Consider the following 17,871-nt stretch of genomic DNA (forward strand, 5'->3'; position numbering starts at 1 on the left):
ATACACACACACTCTGTATCTTTATCGATTCATCCACCAATGACACTTGGGCTGTCTGCATATCTTATAAACACAGGGGTGCATTATGTCTTTTCGAATTAGTGTTTTGTTTGCTTTGGGTAAATAGCAGTGGCATTACTGGATCATACGTACTGGATCATCCATTTTTCATTTTTTGAGGAAATCCCATACTGTTTTCCATAGCTGCTCCATAAATCCCATCCTCAGCAGCAGTTCACGTAACCTCTCCTAGCTTTTAATAGGAATGCTATCTACCTCCCAGGATTACTGAGCAGCTGAGAACAGTGGCCCAAGTATTTAGTTGGATGTCTGCCATTCAGAAGCACTTAAATGTTGTTAGTCCCTTTCCTCCTAAGGCAGGTTTGCTCTTCAACTTGAAACATCTCTAGCATGTTAGTAAGTGAGAGAGAGAGAGAGAGTAAACCATTTTGTTTAAGGCTCCCATGACAGAAATGTGGCATGTGCATATGCAAACATTAAGCCCCACAATGTAAGTCTTCAACATGAACTATATTCACCAACAGCAGGAAATACAGATAAAAGTATTTTTCAACCTCATTTAATACTTCCAAAAGGAAAAGAGTAGTCACTGGTTTCTTGGGGCCTCAGTTTCTGCCCTTGACAACAGTCTGAGATTCAGCAGAGCTGGGTTTGGGGGCTGACTGCCCTGTCTTACTGGCAATGGACCTGGGCCTTAGAATTCTAAATCTAGAGAATATTCATATGAATAGCAGTATCTTCTCTGCCCTAAATGTCTTTCTGTCTTGGGCTAAAAATCCATTCAGTTAAAAAAGAATTTAAACCGCAAACTGCAGACATGCCACTCCTTATAGAAGGAAGTGGGAGAATTTCCAAGGTTGTATGATCACTGGCAGGATGCAGGGACATAAACAGCCACCATCAATCACCATCATGTGTCAGCAACAAGTTACTCAATTTTCTCTCCTCCTCCTTTTCCACTATCTACTTATTCAGACATGATGAAACTCACTCTGGTTAAGCCTACCCTCACGGATCTTATGGTAAAACTTGAAGAAGGGAATAAAATACGTCTTCTGTGCCAGGACCTAAGTGGGAAAGTTGCATTTCTGCTGAACTCCCAGATGAAGTCCAGACTGGTCAGCTCTGTAATATGTGGCACAATGCCACATGCTTGGCTTGGTTACCAAGTGCTACATTTGAGGGACATGTAAAGTGCTAAATAATAAATGATAATCAAGATTTTTTTGTTGCAGTCCAAAGCATCTCAAGCCACAGACACATTATCTCTACTAAGTACAGAAGAAAAGCAGAAGGAAGAGGGGATGTGTGGCTACTGTTCATGGAATCACCTTTAAAATGTCTCAAATGACTGCAGTTTACACATCACCATTCTCCCCATGGAACTGTAGTCCCACTGGCACTGAAAATCCAGTGTTTAGTTACCCTTGAACATGAAACCTTAGGGCAAGTCTAAACTTACCATTACGTTGGGGGAACAAGTTCTGCTGGGTAATGATACAGACAGAACCTCACTTTAATACACCAGAATCCATATAACAGGTGGAGACCTACTACTGTACTACCTATAACAGGCTCGAGTTTTCAGGTAAATGTATTCTGATTTTCACCTTGTTTTAGGTAAAAGGTTATCCTTTTTCTCTTTCTTCTCCAAGGGTTTAGACCCTTCTAGTCTGTGAAAGTGAGTAATGGCTCCAAGGAAAGCATTCTTAACTGGTTCATCACCTCCCAATATTTCCCCCCTTCCTTAAAACAGAATCACTCAGGGGCGCCTGGGTGGCGCAGTCGGTTAAGCGTCCGACTTCAGCCAGGTCACGATCTCGCGGTCCGTGAGTTCGAGCCCCGCGTCAGGCTCTGGGCTGATGGCTCGGAGCCTGGAGCCTGCTTCCGATTCTGTGTCTCCCTCTCTCTCTGCCCCTCCCCCGTTCATGCTCTGTCTCTCTCTGTCCCAAAAATAAATAAAAACGTTGAAAAAAAATTTGAAAAAAAAGAAAAAAAAAAAAACACAGAATCACTCTTGGGGTGCCCGCATGGCTCAGTCAGTTAATAAGCATCCGACTCTTGATTTCGGCTCAGGTCATGATCTCAAGGTTCATGGGTCCGAACCCCTTGTCAGGTTCCACACTGATAGTGCGGAGCCTGTTTGGGATTCTCTCTCTCTCCTTCTCTCTCTGCCTCTCTCCGGCTTGCACACACATGCAAGCCCACACATGTTCTCTCTCTCTCAAACTAAATAAACTTAAAAAAAAAAATATATATATATATATATACACACACACACACACACACATATATATATATATATATATATACATATAAATAAAATCACTCTGTGGTCAATTATACATAAGAATACTTCAATAAACAAGTATACCATACAGTAAATATTGAAGTAATACTTTTGTAAGGCCGTATGTATCAGGCCTAGGAAAACTGCCCACAGGGTTTTTGCAGTTGCTTAATTCATTATAATCAGATAAACAACATTGTTACCATGACCCGTTCATCAAATTATGGACACAGGAGGTGCCTGGGTGGCTTACTTGGTTGAGCGTCCGACTCTTGATTTTGGCTCAGATCATGATAACAGGGCCATCGGATTGAGCCCCACACTGGGCTCTATGCTGAGCATGGAGCCTGCTTAAGATCTCTCTCTCTCTCCCTCTGCCCTTTTCCCCTGCTTGCACACATTATCTCTCACTCTCTCTCTCTCTAAAATAAAATTAGGGGCGCCTGGGTGGCGCAGTCGGTTAAGCGTCCGACTTCAGCCAGGTCACGATCTCACGGTCCGTGAGTTCGAGCCCCGCGTCGGGCTCTGGGCTGATGGCTCAGAGCCTGGAGCCTGTTTCCGATTCTGAGTCTCCCTCTCTCTCTGCCCCTCGCCCATTCATGCTCTGTCTCTCTCTGTCCCAAAAATAAATAAACGTTGGAAAAAAAATTTAAAAAAAAAAAATTAAATTAAATTAAAAAAATTATGGACACAGTCTTTTTCACTATGGTTTGACATCATAATGACATCTGTTATAATGGAGTATCTAGTTAAAATGGACTAGAAGACAAGTAACCTTCGTTGCATGCTAATTAAACCCAGCACAAAGCTCCATATGTATGCAACCTTATTTTATCCTCCCCAAACCATGAGGCAAACGTAAGACCTGTTTCACAGATGAGGAAACTAAGGGTCACACTGTGAGAAAGTGGGAGAGGCAAGAATTAATGTGAATCACTATGATCCCTTTTATACACTGGGCTATAAAGGCTGGAAAAGGCAGGGAAGGAAGTAGATGATCAGAAACAGGCAACGAAGAAATGAAACAACTGATATATCATAATCAAGCAGACACAGAAATAACACTACACACTTAACACAAAACACATGGCATTACCTGGCTTCTACTCCAGGCCTTGTAGGGGGCTTTCCTGGTGGTGGCCGAGGCAAGAACTGAGATGAAGTTGCGGTACTAACTTGATCTGTGTTGACCCATGAAACTGGCCTTGGAATTTTGCTCTTTCTGGACTGGGAGATGATGGGTGACAGAAAGCTGTCTTCAGCTGATCTGCTCAGGTGCGAGTCTACAGCCAGTCTTGAAAAGGGAGTGAAGACTTCCTCCTCAGAAAAGGGAGCAGGAACAGTAGCTAGTCTCTCCTCTAGCAATTTATCAGAGGCACTTGAGAGGTCCCCAAGGAAAGACTTGAGTTGCCTTTTTTCCACAAGAAGCCTGACTAGGTCTGGCTGATAAGCTTTCTTTTGGAGGAGCTTTTCTTTTGCAGAGACTGGAGAGGATGATTCAAAAGTTGAATCTATTTCTTGTGCTAAAACAGGGATTCGGCTGTGTCTAGTTACAAAAGATGACTTAACCACATCCTTTCGGGATGGGGGACAATGTTCACTCTCTGAAACACAATGAAATAATTCTCCATTTCTAGGGGCAATTTTCTCTCTCTTACCCTCTTGGTGCAAAAAAGTAGACACGTCTCCCTGATGACCTGGCAAGTCTTCACTCCCGATGTCATCATCCTTAGATAGCTTACTTTTTTGCATTGCTGCCACCTGACCTATCTGTCCTTCAACATGTGAGTCAATGACTCGTGGAGAAATTTCTGAAGTTCCAACTGCCAGAAGCTTCATTATCTCGTGATTTTTGTCTTGATTTGGCACTACACTAAAAGTCTGTGTCTTTGTCACATCAAGAGGTTCAGTAGTAGCTGAGTGATCCCTTTCCACAGTTACCAAGTCTCCTGGAAGAGAGGCGATCTCAATATAATGCTGTCCTTTACTTAACTTCTCATCTTCATTATCTGATCCTAGAAGAATGCTTTTCTCTTCGGTTTCTCTAGGGAGACTCTCAAATTCTCTCACAGCCAGTCTGTTATGGTCAGCGAGGTCTTTTGGTTCCAGGTCTTGAGATTTGTTACTCTCTCTAATACTGGGTAACAAGTCATGGCCAATATGATCTATCTGAAGCCCCAAGTCTGTTCTGCTTCCTCCACTAGGAGGTTCACCCTCTGTTACAACTAGGCCAGAGAAGTTCTCCCGTGGAGAGTAAAGTTCTACAGTGGGCTCAACAGGCTGAAGGTCTCTCCTCTCTGGCTGCTGACCATAGTGAAAGCTTCCTGAAGTTGACTGTGTGGATGCCACAGAAGGTCTAGGAATTGTAATCTGGAGACACAGAAGAAAAAACATAATGCAATAATGTGGAATATTAATGAAGATGGATGATTTGAAATTTAATACTTAAAATTCTAATTTATTAGAGGAACATAGATGTTGACCAGGTCTGTCCAACTCATACCTAAAATGAACAATTCTCAAAGTACACGACACTTTAAGCTCCCGTACTCAGGAGCTACATAAAACAGTCTCTGTCTAGGCTCATCCCTGCCTTTACTTTAGCCTGCTCTGTGCTCTGGAAGATGAATTTCTACACACTGCACTATCCGGGCTCCCTTGCGTTCTGATTTCTGGTTGGGTTTGCCCAATGGGAAGCATCAACAGAGAATCAGAGAGTTGAGGAGAGAAAGGTCTGGGTATTAATCCTCTCTGCTTCCTGCCCAAGGGACAGGAGCATTGGTGGTGACTACATTCTACCACTTCTGGCCATAGCTGCTGTTGCATGGTGCTTCTCCCAGCTTCTGCTCCCTCTTCCTTCTCTTGCAGGACTCAAGATAAAACGGACTCCCTCTACTGACGGTCCTGTTGGTTCTCTTTAGTCTATCCACACATCCGTAAAAAGTTGTTTTCATTAAATTCTAAGCCCCCTTCAGTGTGCCAGCTACTTCCTGCCAGAATCCAGATATAGGATTATAGGAAAAAAATCATTGGCAAATTACTCTAAGTTTAAAAACTCTGGATTTACATGCATTTTGTTTCCCATAAATCCTAGCAATCAAACAATGTTAGGAATATTTTATCTTCTTATAAGCAAAGACTTGCAAAGATGTTTCCTAATGTTTCATTAGTTTCTTTAATTTTTTAAAGACAAGCCTATGATAAATTCTACCGTCCTTCCACTGAGGTCATTTCAATTCTATGTGAATGAGATACAGTATCTAGTAAGAATGTCCTTGGGGCGCCTGGGTGGTGCAGTCGGTTAAGCGTCCGACTTCAGCCAGGTCACGATCTCGCGGTCCGTGAGTTCGAGCCCCGCGTCGGGCTCTGGGCTGATGGCTCAGAGCCTGGAGCCTGTTTCCGATTCTGTGTCTCCCTCTCTCTCTGCCCCTCCCCTGTTCATGCTCTGTCTCTCTCTGTCCCAAAAATAAATAAACGTTGAAAAAAATTTTTTTAAAAAAAAGAATGTCCTTTCTTAAGACTCCTAAAGTTTCTACATTTTATGACATGTAAGAAAAAAAAAGTGACATGTAAGGAGACAGAAAATGTCAACCACATACACTGGTAAGGAAAAAAGCCTTTCTGAGAAATCAAGTAAGTCAAATTACTTAATGAAACCAATTATGTTTTGGGGAAACTATGGAAATTGGCCTGAATTCAAAGTAAAATGAATGTGGAGTTGTCATGGGAGACTTCACTTAGATCCCATCTTAATCCAAAGACATCAAGAAATGGGTGTAGTTCCAGAGTCAGAGAAACTGTCTGGATTTTTTTCCTCTGTGTATCAGGAATACAATTAGGTTTAAGAACATGTAAAGCTTGGGGCGCCTGGGTGGCTCTCAGCTGGGTAAGTGTCCAACTTGATTTTGGCTCAGGTCATGTTCTCACAGCTTGTGGGTTCAGGCCCCACATCAGACTCTGCACTGGCAGAGCAGAGCCTGCTTGGAATCTCTCTCTCTCTGCTCCTCCCCTGCTCACTCTCTCTCTTTGAAAATACGGAAATAAACATTAGAAAAAAAAAAAAAAAGACATGTAAAGCTTGTCGTAAGTCCAGCCCAGGTGAAAACACCTAACTAATTTCCTGAAATAGCTCCTGAATGGAACCAGTGTCCTGAGCATCTGTCTGGTTAATTGAATACAGGCTGTTTAGGTTCAGATGAGAATTCTTACAATAAGCCCAGACCTCTAATGACCTTCAGGAAAAGGGAGTCAGTTCTAGTGGTCTGTTGCCCTTCAGGAAGTCACTTTACACTTGTATCTCTTTTTCATTGTTCTAAAATATATTCATTCAGGCAGATGACAATTTGCTAGTATATTTTAAAAAATGATATTGAAACCTAGAATACATAGTTATTTACTATTCGAAATGTATTTTTTAAGACCCGGGAGTCAGGGTGATAAGAAAACCAGGTAAGAAGTTACAATAAATGTCAAGTAACAAGGGAGATGACTCTACCTACATTCAAAATAAAACAATAGTCATTTCATTATTATATGTAATTTCAGAAATATCAGCCAAAATAAACTCAGCAGTGTTTACGGAAAAACATTCCAATGATCTTCTGAGATTAGAGCTAGGGAATCAATGCACTTGTGAGCTTAATTCATCTTAGATTCAGAACATAAATGGATGTATATGTGTGGCAGGAAAAAAGGGGTGACAGTCTTCTACACATGTAAGATATAGGAACATCAGATAGGAGAATTTATTTTCTTGAAAAAGATTCTGAGCAATTATGAAAAACTGCATAAAATATGCTCATATAATATTTCTACAGCACCTAAAATTTCTAAAATGTTCCTAAAGTCATTTTTACAAATTTCATTTCATAACTGCCCTGTATTTTCATTGGGTACTATTGTTGACACAAATTTCACAAGTGAGAAAAAAAACCTTGGTAAAAAAAAAGTCAGGGATAGGATTTAAGGATTTTGACATCATACATAGCATAGCAAAGCATTCTGATATGCACTACACTCTCAAGTGAAGTCTGGGAAAGAGTCTGCAAAAACATTATCTGATGAGATAAAAGGAGAAAACCAAAGATCAATAGCTGAATACAGAGAAAGAAAAGGCTAATTCTAAGTGTATCTGAAAACAGATTCCTTGACCTCAGACTGTAAGACACAAAAGCATTTCCCATAATTGGAAATTAATTAACGATCTGCCAGGAAGCCATATGCATCTTTTATATCTTTAATTTCTATAATTCACAAACACTTCATTAAAGCATGAATTCAATCAGTGCCTTTCTTCCGTTCTCTAACTGGTTCTCTAAAGGTAAACACTTTTTTACAGAACTAGAAAATGACCTCAATATTTTCCGTGTCTTTCATATTAGTTTTATTAATGCCTGCTACTCAGTTTGACTAACCTCAGTCTCGTTACCTTTTAGTTCAGAAAAGCAGCCTCATTATTTATAATTACCCCATGTTTACAACTGGCCACAGAGCAAGAGACAGTAAACTGTAAACTATTATTTACATTTAACTTATAAATAATTATCCTTTAACTTTTATCTCATTCAAGGAGTATAATGTTATTAATAAAAACTTTGGGAAATTCAACAGGCATACCAAATAGCCTCTCTTCCAAATAAAATGTCATATATGAAATATCTAGATCTCTTTTTGGTTTTTGGCAAATAATTTACGAGATATAGGTAGTAGAATAATTTATTAGTTCCCACTATAGCCAAGAATAACTGAGTTATATGAACACATTCCTGGTCTAATAAAAAAATTTAAATTATAAATATTCACATTTCTTTGGGCCATTCAAATTCCACTATACACTTCTTTTGCTTAAAGCATCTTTATGAGACACTTCATGCAAGTGTTAAAACTTATGAATGAAACTAAAACACTATTATTGAACCATGTTTTTAATGTATCAAATGTTTATTACTAAAAAGTGAGTACATGGCAGTGATAACATTTGAGTATTAAGAGGCCTTATCGGGGGAGCACCTGGGTGGCTCAATTGGTTCAGTGTCCAACTTTGGCTCAGGTTATAATCTCGCAGTTCATGAGTTCGAGCCCCTTGTCGGGCTCTGTGCTGACAGCTCAGAGCCTGGAGCCTGTTTCAGATTCTGTGTCTCCCTCTCTCTCTGCCTGTCCCCCACTGATGCTGTCTCCCTCTGTCTCTCAAAAATAAACATTAAAAAAAAAAGACGTCCTATCTGCTAATAGAATGTCCCACTCTCTCACTCTTTATCCCTGTTGCTTACTCTGACCATGTTGGTTACTATTGCTGAAGATGTTGTTACACTGTGGCTTGGCTCATGAATATGGAGGCTGACTAGAGGAGGAATGGAGAGAGCAGCAATGTGCTACATAGGTAGGTAAAACTGAAAACCTGAAGCCTCGAGCCGAAGTAAACAAATAGTAAAAGTTGCTTTTCCCCTTCCCATTACCCATTTCTCAGAGACAGTCACTCATCATTAATAGTTCAAGTGTTTTTTAGCAGGATTTGAAACTATGAGAATTTCGTGGGGGCACCAAAAATCATAAGCAAGCCACAACCCCACACCCAAAGAATAGAAGTCACAGAAAAGACAGACGGAAGTAAAAATATTTTTGGTTGGCCTGTAATTACACATCACATACTTGACTACAGGATTTCACAGTCAGTTTTCAAGCCCCTTCATATAATACTGGAAGACAGTTCAGGGATCACTCTAGTTCAACTATTTCCAACTTCCATAACCTACAGATTTCTATCAAAGCATCAATAACACTTCATTTGTTTCCCTTTACTAGCTTGAAGATGCTTGGAAGCAGTGAGGAGACTCACTGGACTTTGAATTCTTTTGATGCCTAGTGCAGTACTTGACACACAGTAGATGCTTGATAATTGTTGAATAAAATTCCCCTCCCTCAATCTTGGCAGTTTCTTGTCCCACAACCCACACATCTCAGCGGAGCAGGCCGATGCCCTTTATCACCTTACCTTTTGCATTTTATCTTCAGCCCCTTTCCTTTGCCCTAAGGAAAGGGCACTTAAGACTCTAAATCACTTATTTTAATGCTCTGAACTGTGGTCTTCAAGTCTCTGTGCCTCTGCACATACTGTGTTCTTTGCCTCACAGCCCCGCATCTCCCTCCAGCAAACTAATTCATCCTTCAGAGTCCTCTTATTTTTGAAGTGCACCTTAACCTTTCCAGAAAAATATTTTTAATTGTTATTTCCTCTCTAATTATGAATTAGAAAAAAGAAAATTAGAAAATTAGAAAAAAGAAAAGTTTAGAAAATAAAAACACCCAATATTGTACTCCTCAGTCCTAGGTAGATTGATCTGTGCCCTCCTTTGTGTACACAGCTCCACTAGAATCACTTCACGTTGTTTAAGGTAACTGTTAGACATAGGCCCTCAGTGCCAACCTGGAAGGTTGGTGCCAACTGTTTATCCCTGGGGTAAAGCATAGAGCCTGGAACTCAGGAGAACTGAATAGAACTGAAGGAATGAAAAGAACAGAATTAAGGCAATGCAATCACTGCTGATCTGAATTTTCTAGTACTGGTATTGGTACTCCTGTAAATACAGTCAGAGGAATCCTCTTTGTAGATGCTGACTACCAGATAGATCACAAAACAATTATGTGACTCCTTTCCATTTTGTCTTGCTCCCCGTGTGTGTTGTGACTCACAGCCCCTTTCTTCTTCTCAGTGTGTAAGAAACAAGTCAAAGAGGAAATTCCTTCAAATGTTGATAATCCCCTGATGTGAGGAACAGAACACAGAATGTACTCCACTAGTTATCTGCCTCTTTACAGATGATCTCCCTGTCCTATGGTTTGGTGTCATCAGTGCAAAAAAGGACAATAATTTTCCCTCTGCTTGTTCCATAGAGTAGCTGTTAGGATCAACTACAAAAGTATTCTATGAAATATGGATGTAAGATAATATGGTAGCCAGTCTCTATGATGGCCCCCAATGACCTCTGCCCCTTGGTATTCATACCCTTGTATAGGCCCTCCCACACTGTAGCCAGATTGGTCTGTGTGACTACCAGAATATGATAGAAGTGATGGCATGCCCTTCTGAGATGAGGTTATAAAAGAAATTATGGCTTCTATCATGGTGGAGGCACGTTGGCTCTACCACCCCACCCACTCCCCTATCTCTATCTCCTTCTCTCCTTACTCAGTGACAAAGTCAGCTGCCACTGTCAAGAATGGAGAGACCCAAGTGGTGAGGAACCAAAGCCTTTGGCCAACAGCTACTGAGGCCTGCCTACAGTCATGTGAGTGAGCCCGGAAGTGGATCTTCCCATCCTGGTTGAAACTTACAATGATTTTAACCCTAGCTGACAGCTTGACAGCAACATCATGAAAGACCCTGAGCCAGAACCATTAGACTGAGCCACTCCTACATTCTTAACTCTCAGAAAAGTGTGAAATAACTTTGTTGTTTAAAGCTGCTAAATTTGGGGCGCCTGGGTGGCGCAGTCGGTTAAGCGTCCGACTTCAGCCAGGTCACAATCTCACGGTCCGTGAGTTGGAGCCCCGCGTCAGGCTCTGGGCTGATGGCTCAGAGCCTGGAGCCTGTTTCCGATTCTGTGTCTCCCTCTCTCTCTGCCCCTCCCCCGTTCATGCTCTGTCTCTCTCTGTCCCAAAAATAAATAAACGTTGAAAAAAAAAATTAAAAAAAAAAAAAAGCTGCTAAATTTGAGGGGTACCTGGGTGGCTCAGTTGGTTAAGTGACTGACTTCGTTTTGGCCCAGGTCATGATCTCATGGTTCATGAGTCTGAGCCCCACATTGGCCTCTCTGCTGTCCGTGCAGAGCCTGCTTCAGATTCTCTGTGTCCCTCTCTCTCTCTGCCCCTCCTCACACTCTCTCTCTTAAAAATAAACATTAAAAAAACTTTTTTTATAAGATAAATAAAGCCGTTAAATTTGGAATAATTTGTTACACGGCAACAGGTAACATATTGTTAACGTTTATTTATTTTTGGGACAGAGAGAGACCGAGCATGAACGGGGGAGGGGCAGAGAGAGAGGGAGACACAGAATCGGAAACAGGCTCCAGGCTCTGAACCATCAGCCCAGAGCCTGATGCGGGGCTCGAACTCATGGACCGCGAGATCGTGACCTGGCTGAAGTCGGACGCCTAACCGACTGCGCCACCCAGGCGCCCCGCATATTGTTGATATTATAATTCCCCAGTCATATTTACACTACTTCTAAAGGTAATATTAAAATGAAGCACTGGTTTTCTTTGTTTAAAAAAAAAAATTTTTTTTTTAATGTTTATTCATTTTTAAGAGACAGAGAGACAGAGCTTGAATAGGGGAGGGGCAGAGACAGAGGGAGACACAGAATCTGAAGCAGGCTGCAGGCTCTGAGCTGACAGGCTGACAGCAGTGAGCCTGATGTGGGGCTTGAACCCACAAACTGTGAGATCATGACCTGAGCTGAAGTCAGGCACTTACTCAACTGAGCCACCCAAGCACCCCTGAAGCACTGGATTTCTAAAAGACCATCTAGAACCATGAGATCATGTGGTACAATCTGCCTTGATACTCGGTTTAAGAAATAACTTTTCCACTCCTATATTAAATTTCAAATCCAGCCTCCCTACTAACAGAGATCACCCAATGTCACGTGGACCAGTGGTTTAGACCTCTTTTAGAAGCAGTTCATTTTCTTTTCTTTTTCTTTTTGTATCATTTTAATGTTTATTTATTTTTGAGAGAGACAGACAGACAGAGTGTGAGTGGGAGAAGGGCAGAAAGAGGAGACAGAATCAGAAGCAGGCTCCAGGCTCTAAGCTGTCAGCACAGAGCCCAAGGTTGGGCTCAAACTCACAAGCCATGAGATTATGACCTGAGCCAGATGCTTAACCAACTGAGCCACCCAGGCACCCCTTCTTTTCTTTTTCTTCTCTACCCTTATTTATGTATGCTAGCTTAATCTTGTCTCTTCATTTTTTTTTTTATGTTTCTTTTTTATTTTTTGAGAGACAGAGAGAGAGCACAAGAGAGACAGAGCATGTGTGGGGGAGGGGCAGTGAGAGAGGGAGACAGAATCTAAAGCAGGCTCTGGGCTCTGAGCTGTCAGCACAAGAGCCCAATAAGGGGCTTGAATTTAAAGACTGCGACATCAGGACCTGAGCCGAAGTCAGATGCTTAACCAACTGAGCCACCCAGGCACCTCTCCATTTTCTAATCAAAACATAACTTAGTATTTTTCCTCTAAGCCAAAGGTTGGTCTTATTTACTCCCTGTAAATCCATGTTTAGCAGCTTTTTAGAAACGATTGACAGTGAGCCAATTTCAATCAACACTGTTTACTCAAGGAAAAAAATTTAATTTCTAACAGTAACCCCAAACCAATTTTTTTCAAATCTAGCAAATTTAGCCATCTTTCAAAACATATTATTTAAAAAATGTATACATGCTATGTGATAATCAGTGGTTTCATGTTTATGGATAAGGGAATTCCTAACCAAGGCTAATAGCTCTGCACTAATAAAGTTTTCATCAGGTTAGTTTATTATGCCAACTATGCTTGTAAACAGATAAACCTTTGCTTTGCCTATTTTTATATAGTTCCTACATATTTTAAGACATCGGTATACTCTCCCTTCATATCATCATAAAAGAGAAACGAGCCTGAGTGAAAAAGATACAAACTAACAAACATTCTCATCAGGATATGTCTTAATTTAAAATATTCAGATAGCCCAGTAATATAGTTTAGCATATCATCCAAGCTAGAACATATAATCAGAGTTGCAAGAGATGTGGAAAAGCTAACTGGGAGCCCTCCCTATTTAATATGTCTGTAGTAAGTTAGGAAATAATACCATCTGCTTTGCAAAAGTAAACTCTGAATTTAAGCCTCAAAAACAGAATCAACATAAATATATTTTTAATCTCATCCCCCACAAGTGAAGGAAATGGTTAAGTTTAATACCTTAGACATAAGTACACAAGTGATGCAGCTGACATTTCTTTAGAGACCTTCAGTTAAGAAAAATACTTTAACAGACACACAGATCAATGGAGCAGAATAGAGAACCTAGAAATGGACCCATAAATATATGGCCAACTAGTCTTTGACAAAGCAGGAAAGAGTATCCAATGGAAAAAGACAGTCTCTTCAGCAAATGATGCTGGGAAAACCGGACAGAGACATGCAGAAGAATGAACCTGGACCACTTTCTCACACCATACACAAAAATAAATTCAAAATGGGATGAAAGACCTAATTGTGAGACAGGAAACCATCAAAATCCTACAGGAGAAAATAGGCAGCAACCTCTTTGACCTAGGCCATAGCAACTTACTACTTGACATGTCTCCGGAGGCGAGGGAAATAAAAGCAAAAACGAACTACTGGAACCTCATCAAGATAAAAAAGCTTCTGCATAGTGAAGGAAACAATCAGTAAAACTAAAAGGCAACCGACGGGATGGGAGATGTTTGCAAACGGCATATCAGATAAAGGGTTAGTATCCAAAATCTATAAAGAACTTATCAAACTCAACACTCCAAAAACAAAAAAAACAGTGAAGAAATGGGCACAAGACACGAATAGACACGTTTCCAAAGAAGACATCTAGATAACTAACAAACACATGAAAAGATGTTCAACATCACTCATCATCAGGGAAATGCAAATCAAAACCACAAGGAGATACCACCTCACACCTGTCAGAATGGGTAAAATTAACAACTCGGGAAACAACAGATGTTGGTGAGGGTGTGGAGAAAGGGGGACCCTCTTGCACTATTGGTGGGAATGCAAACTGGTGCAGCCACTCTGGAAAACAATATAGAGGTTCCTCAAAAAATTACAAAGAGAACTACCCTATGACCCAGCAATTGCACTAGTAGGTATTCATCCAAAGGATACAAAAATGCTGATTTGAAGCGGCACGTGCACCCCAGTGTTTATAACAGCACTATCAACAATCGCCAAAGTAGGAAAGAGCCCACATGTCCACTGAGTGATGAATGGATAAAGAAAATGTAATATATATATACATATGTATACATACATGATGGAACACTACTTGGCGATGAAAAAGAATGAAATCTTGCCATTTTCAACAACATGGATGGAGCTAGAGTGAATTATCTTAAGTGAAATAAGTCAGAGAAAGACAAATATCATATGATTTCACTCATATGTGTAATTTGGGAAACTCAACAGATGAACACAGGGGAAGGGAAGCAAAAATAAGATAAAAAAAGAGAGGGAGGCCAATCATAGAGACTCTTAAATACAGAGAACTGAGGCTTGCTGGAGGGGAGGTAGGTGGGGATATGGGTTAAATGGGTGATGGGGCATTCAGGAGGGCACTTGTTGGGATGAGCACTGGGTGTCATATGTAAGAGATGAATCACTGGGTTCTACTCCTGAAGCCAAGACTACAATGTATGTTAACTAACTTGAATTAAAATTTTTTTTTAATGTTTATTTTTAAGAGAGAGAAAAACAGACAGTCAGACAGACTGTGAGTGGGGGAGGGGCAGGGAGAGAGGGAGACACAGAATCTGAAGCAGGATCCATACTGTGAGGTTGACAGCAGCAAGCCCAGCACGGGGCTCGAACTCATAAGTAGTGAGATCATGACCTGAGCCGAAGTTGTATGCGTAACAGACTGAGCCACCAAGGCGTCCCTTGAACTTAAATTAAAAAAGAAAGAAAAAAGAAAAATACTTGTATTTAAAGATATCTGAAAATAAGGCCAAAGTTATAATATCAAATAAATGAATGCAAGTCTTTCAACAGCCCGACAGAGAAAATACAAACAGTGTAAGAGGAGCATGTGAACAATCCCTGTGGATAAAACAGTATTGATGGGAGAAAGCAATACTAGGAGAAATGGAGCCAAGGCTTTAGAAAACCTTTTTTTTCCCCAAAATTTTTAAATGTTTATTTATTTTTGAGAGACAGAGAGAGAGAGAGAGGTACAAAGAGCAAGCAGGGGAGGGGCAGAGAGAGATGAAGACATAGAATCTGAAGCAGGCTCCAGGCTCTGAGCTGTCAGCTGAGTCCCACATGGGGCTTGAACCCACAAACGGCAAGATCATGACCTGAGCTGGTCAGATGCTTACCCGACTGAGCCACACAGGGGCCCTTAGAAAACCTTTCTGAAGGGAAGTACACCAGAATGCTTGAGTGACGGCAAGTACATAGCATGACAGAGTCCAAGATAAGAATAAACTGAAGATGGAAAGAGAAATAAATGGAAAGAGGGAAGGTGGGTGGAAAAAGGGATGAGGGGAAGGAGGGGGGTGGTTGGACTTGCCTCTAGCCCATAGGTCATTGTGTACAATTTGAAAAAGGATGCTTCCTTAAAGAAGAAACAGAACTACACAAAAACGCAGTTTGGTTAGCAAAGTTTGGGCTAGGTTTCAGCCCCTACTTGCTCCCTGGGCTAGGCCACTTTATTTAGTGAGCAACCTGTATATCTGTACAAAGCAGTCCTGGAAAAGAAGAAAAGACTAACTCTGATGTAGAAAGAGGCAGGCATTGATTTTCCTACGGTGAAGTGCAGGTGAATTCCTACAAAGCAGGACACAAAAGCAAATTTTGTTATCTTTTCTCACTGTTTTACACCTGCATTTGGAATTGTGTTCTAACAGAAAAATGTCAGTTTGGGGAACAACGTTGTTTTTGGTGAGCTGGAAAAGACAGCTGCTAGATGATTAGGGAATTTGAGAAAACCTGGTACTTCCACCCATGTAAGGACAGAGGTACCTGTCCTCAGGCTGGTGCCAAAGATCTCTGTACACAGCTCCTTACTGCCTCCGTATTTGACTTTTCTGGGGCTCCAGCTGCTCTCAGTCATCGGGGCATCACTGCTTACTGATTAACAACAGGGTAACAGGCGTCTCCAGCTGAATGCCCAAACTGAGGGTAATTCCCTTGCAAAAGACCTATATCACAACTGCTTTCAGCTACTTGGTAAAATGCAGACTCCTGGTCTCACTCTCTCCCAGACTTATTGAAGAAGAAGCTCTGGAAGAAGCTCTGGAAGTGGACATCAAAGCTGGAAGACTACTGTTTAAGAGTAATGTAAAATATGAGAAATTTCCGTGTGGAGATTACGAAAAAGAAACAGAAAAGAATCAAACCTAGCCAACTGTACACTATAAAGTACAAATTATATATGCCTTCCTCACCAGGTTTATAAGGCAGAGATTCAAAATCTTTAGAATTACAAATTTTTAAAAAGTCATATCTAAACACACAGCTCTTGTGGACTAATTAGAAATGTTATTCTGAAATTAGGTTATAATGACATTTCATGTGTTGCTACACTGACAGGAAACCTTCACTTGTTTTCAGAAATTTCATATTGGGTGACTGATATAGAACCTACTCCAGACATCATGCCCTATCCCCAAACTTAGGCATCTGCTGAACAATCTCAGTTGATTGCTAGTTGAACTGGTTAGTTCTTTTTTAACAGCACCTTGAATGGATAGCAGAGAAACATAATAGGAACAAATTTCTTACCGCTGTGAGGGGTCCTTCTGCTTGCGCCTCCATTGGACTCGTGGGTGTCACTGCAATAAAGTGACTAGCAGCTCCAGCCTGGAGTTCTAGCCTATCTGTATACTGCTCTGGAACAGCAGTGGTAGGACACTCCCCAGAAAGTGCTAAGACCACACCTGAGGTTTCTTTCTTTAAATGATCACTTTCTGCCCAAGGACCCAGTAGGAGCTTTTCATCTTGAGGCGATTCCTCCAGGACTTGAAGTACTTCAGGCTCCTCATCAGAAGGACTCCCAGTTGTTTTATGGCCTAAAGCCTCATTTGTCCTAAAATCCCGAAGGTCCTGCTCCTTGTCCACAATCACCCATTCTTTGGAATCAACCTCCTGCTTGCAGGAGCTCAAGTTAACTGCTATAAATCCATTGCTGGCACCGCCATCTGCCTGTTCAGGGGTGTTGGCAGAGGCAGGCTTAGAAGCATCTGGAAGATATTCTTCATCATAGTGCCAGATGTGGTCAGTACGGGACACAGCGGGAACACAAGGCTTATGAAGCAGAGCAGGGAGAATAGATTCCTTTCCTGCACTGGAATCTTTCTGCATTTTCTCCAGGCTTAAGAAAACAGAGAGAAGTTACTCAACTGTCCTAGGAAAATATTTATTGCATAACCTATAAGCTCTATACAGAACTAACATTCACACACAGGTTAGAGAAAAAAATATAAATAAAACATAAGGAAAGTTTCACAGGCTGATTAAGTTCTGCTTTACGTGTCATAATCCTGTTTGGGAAGATGGAGCCCATGGGAAGAAGATGGCTCTCCTGCTGCAGGGCAGAAGAGAAGCCTAACCAGGTTGACTCATGTGATCTATTTCAACTTTTCTTTGACAATTCAATCACACTGCCCTCTCTCTGGCAGACAGGAACAATTTAGCCAAATTTAGCTTTTGCCTCACCAGAAGGCCTACAAAAGGAAATGAAGAAGCTAGTATACATTAGGCAAATACTTGAAGTGTTTCTTCTTCAGACATATATATAAATGTACTCATTCAAGTAAATACCAAA

The 17,871-nt window shown here is 41.1% G+C and overlaps 1 protein-coding gene across 6 annotated transcripts in view; it reads right to left on the reverse strand.

Moving 5' to 3' along the window:
* TTBK2 (tau tubulin kinase 2) overlaps positions 1–17,871 on the reverse strand; it is a 161,175-nt gene that overhangs the window by 7,645 nt on the left and 135,659 nt on the right. For all 6 annotated transcript variants that reach the window (XM_040492418.1, XM_040492419.1, XM_040492422.1 and 3 more), the window contains 2 exons: positions 16,830–17,418; positions 3,408–4,681 (listed from right to left, as the gene is read on the reverse strand). In XM_040492418.1, coding sequence (XP_040348352.1) covers positions 3,408–4,681; positions 16,830–17,418 — 1,863 coding nt within the window. The remainder of the gene's footprint in view (positions 1–3,407; positions 4,682–16,829; positions 17,419–17,871) is intronic.

The sequence above is a fragment of the Herpailurus yagouaroundi genome, unplaced genomic scaffold (assembly GCF_014898765.1).
Source record: "Herpailurus yagouaroundi ecotype Mexico unplaced genomic scaffold, PumYag 184, whole genome shotgun sequence".
Lineage (NCBI taxonomy): Eukaryota > Metazoa > Chordata > Mammalia > Carnivora > Felidae > Herpailurus > Herpailurus yagouaroundi.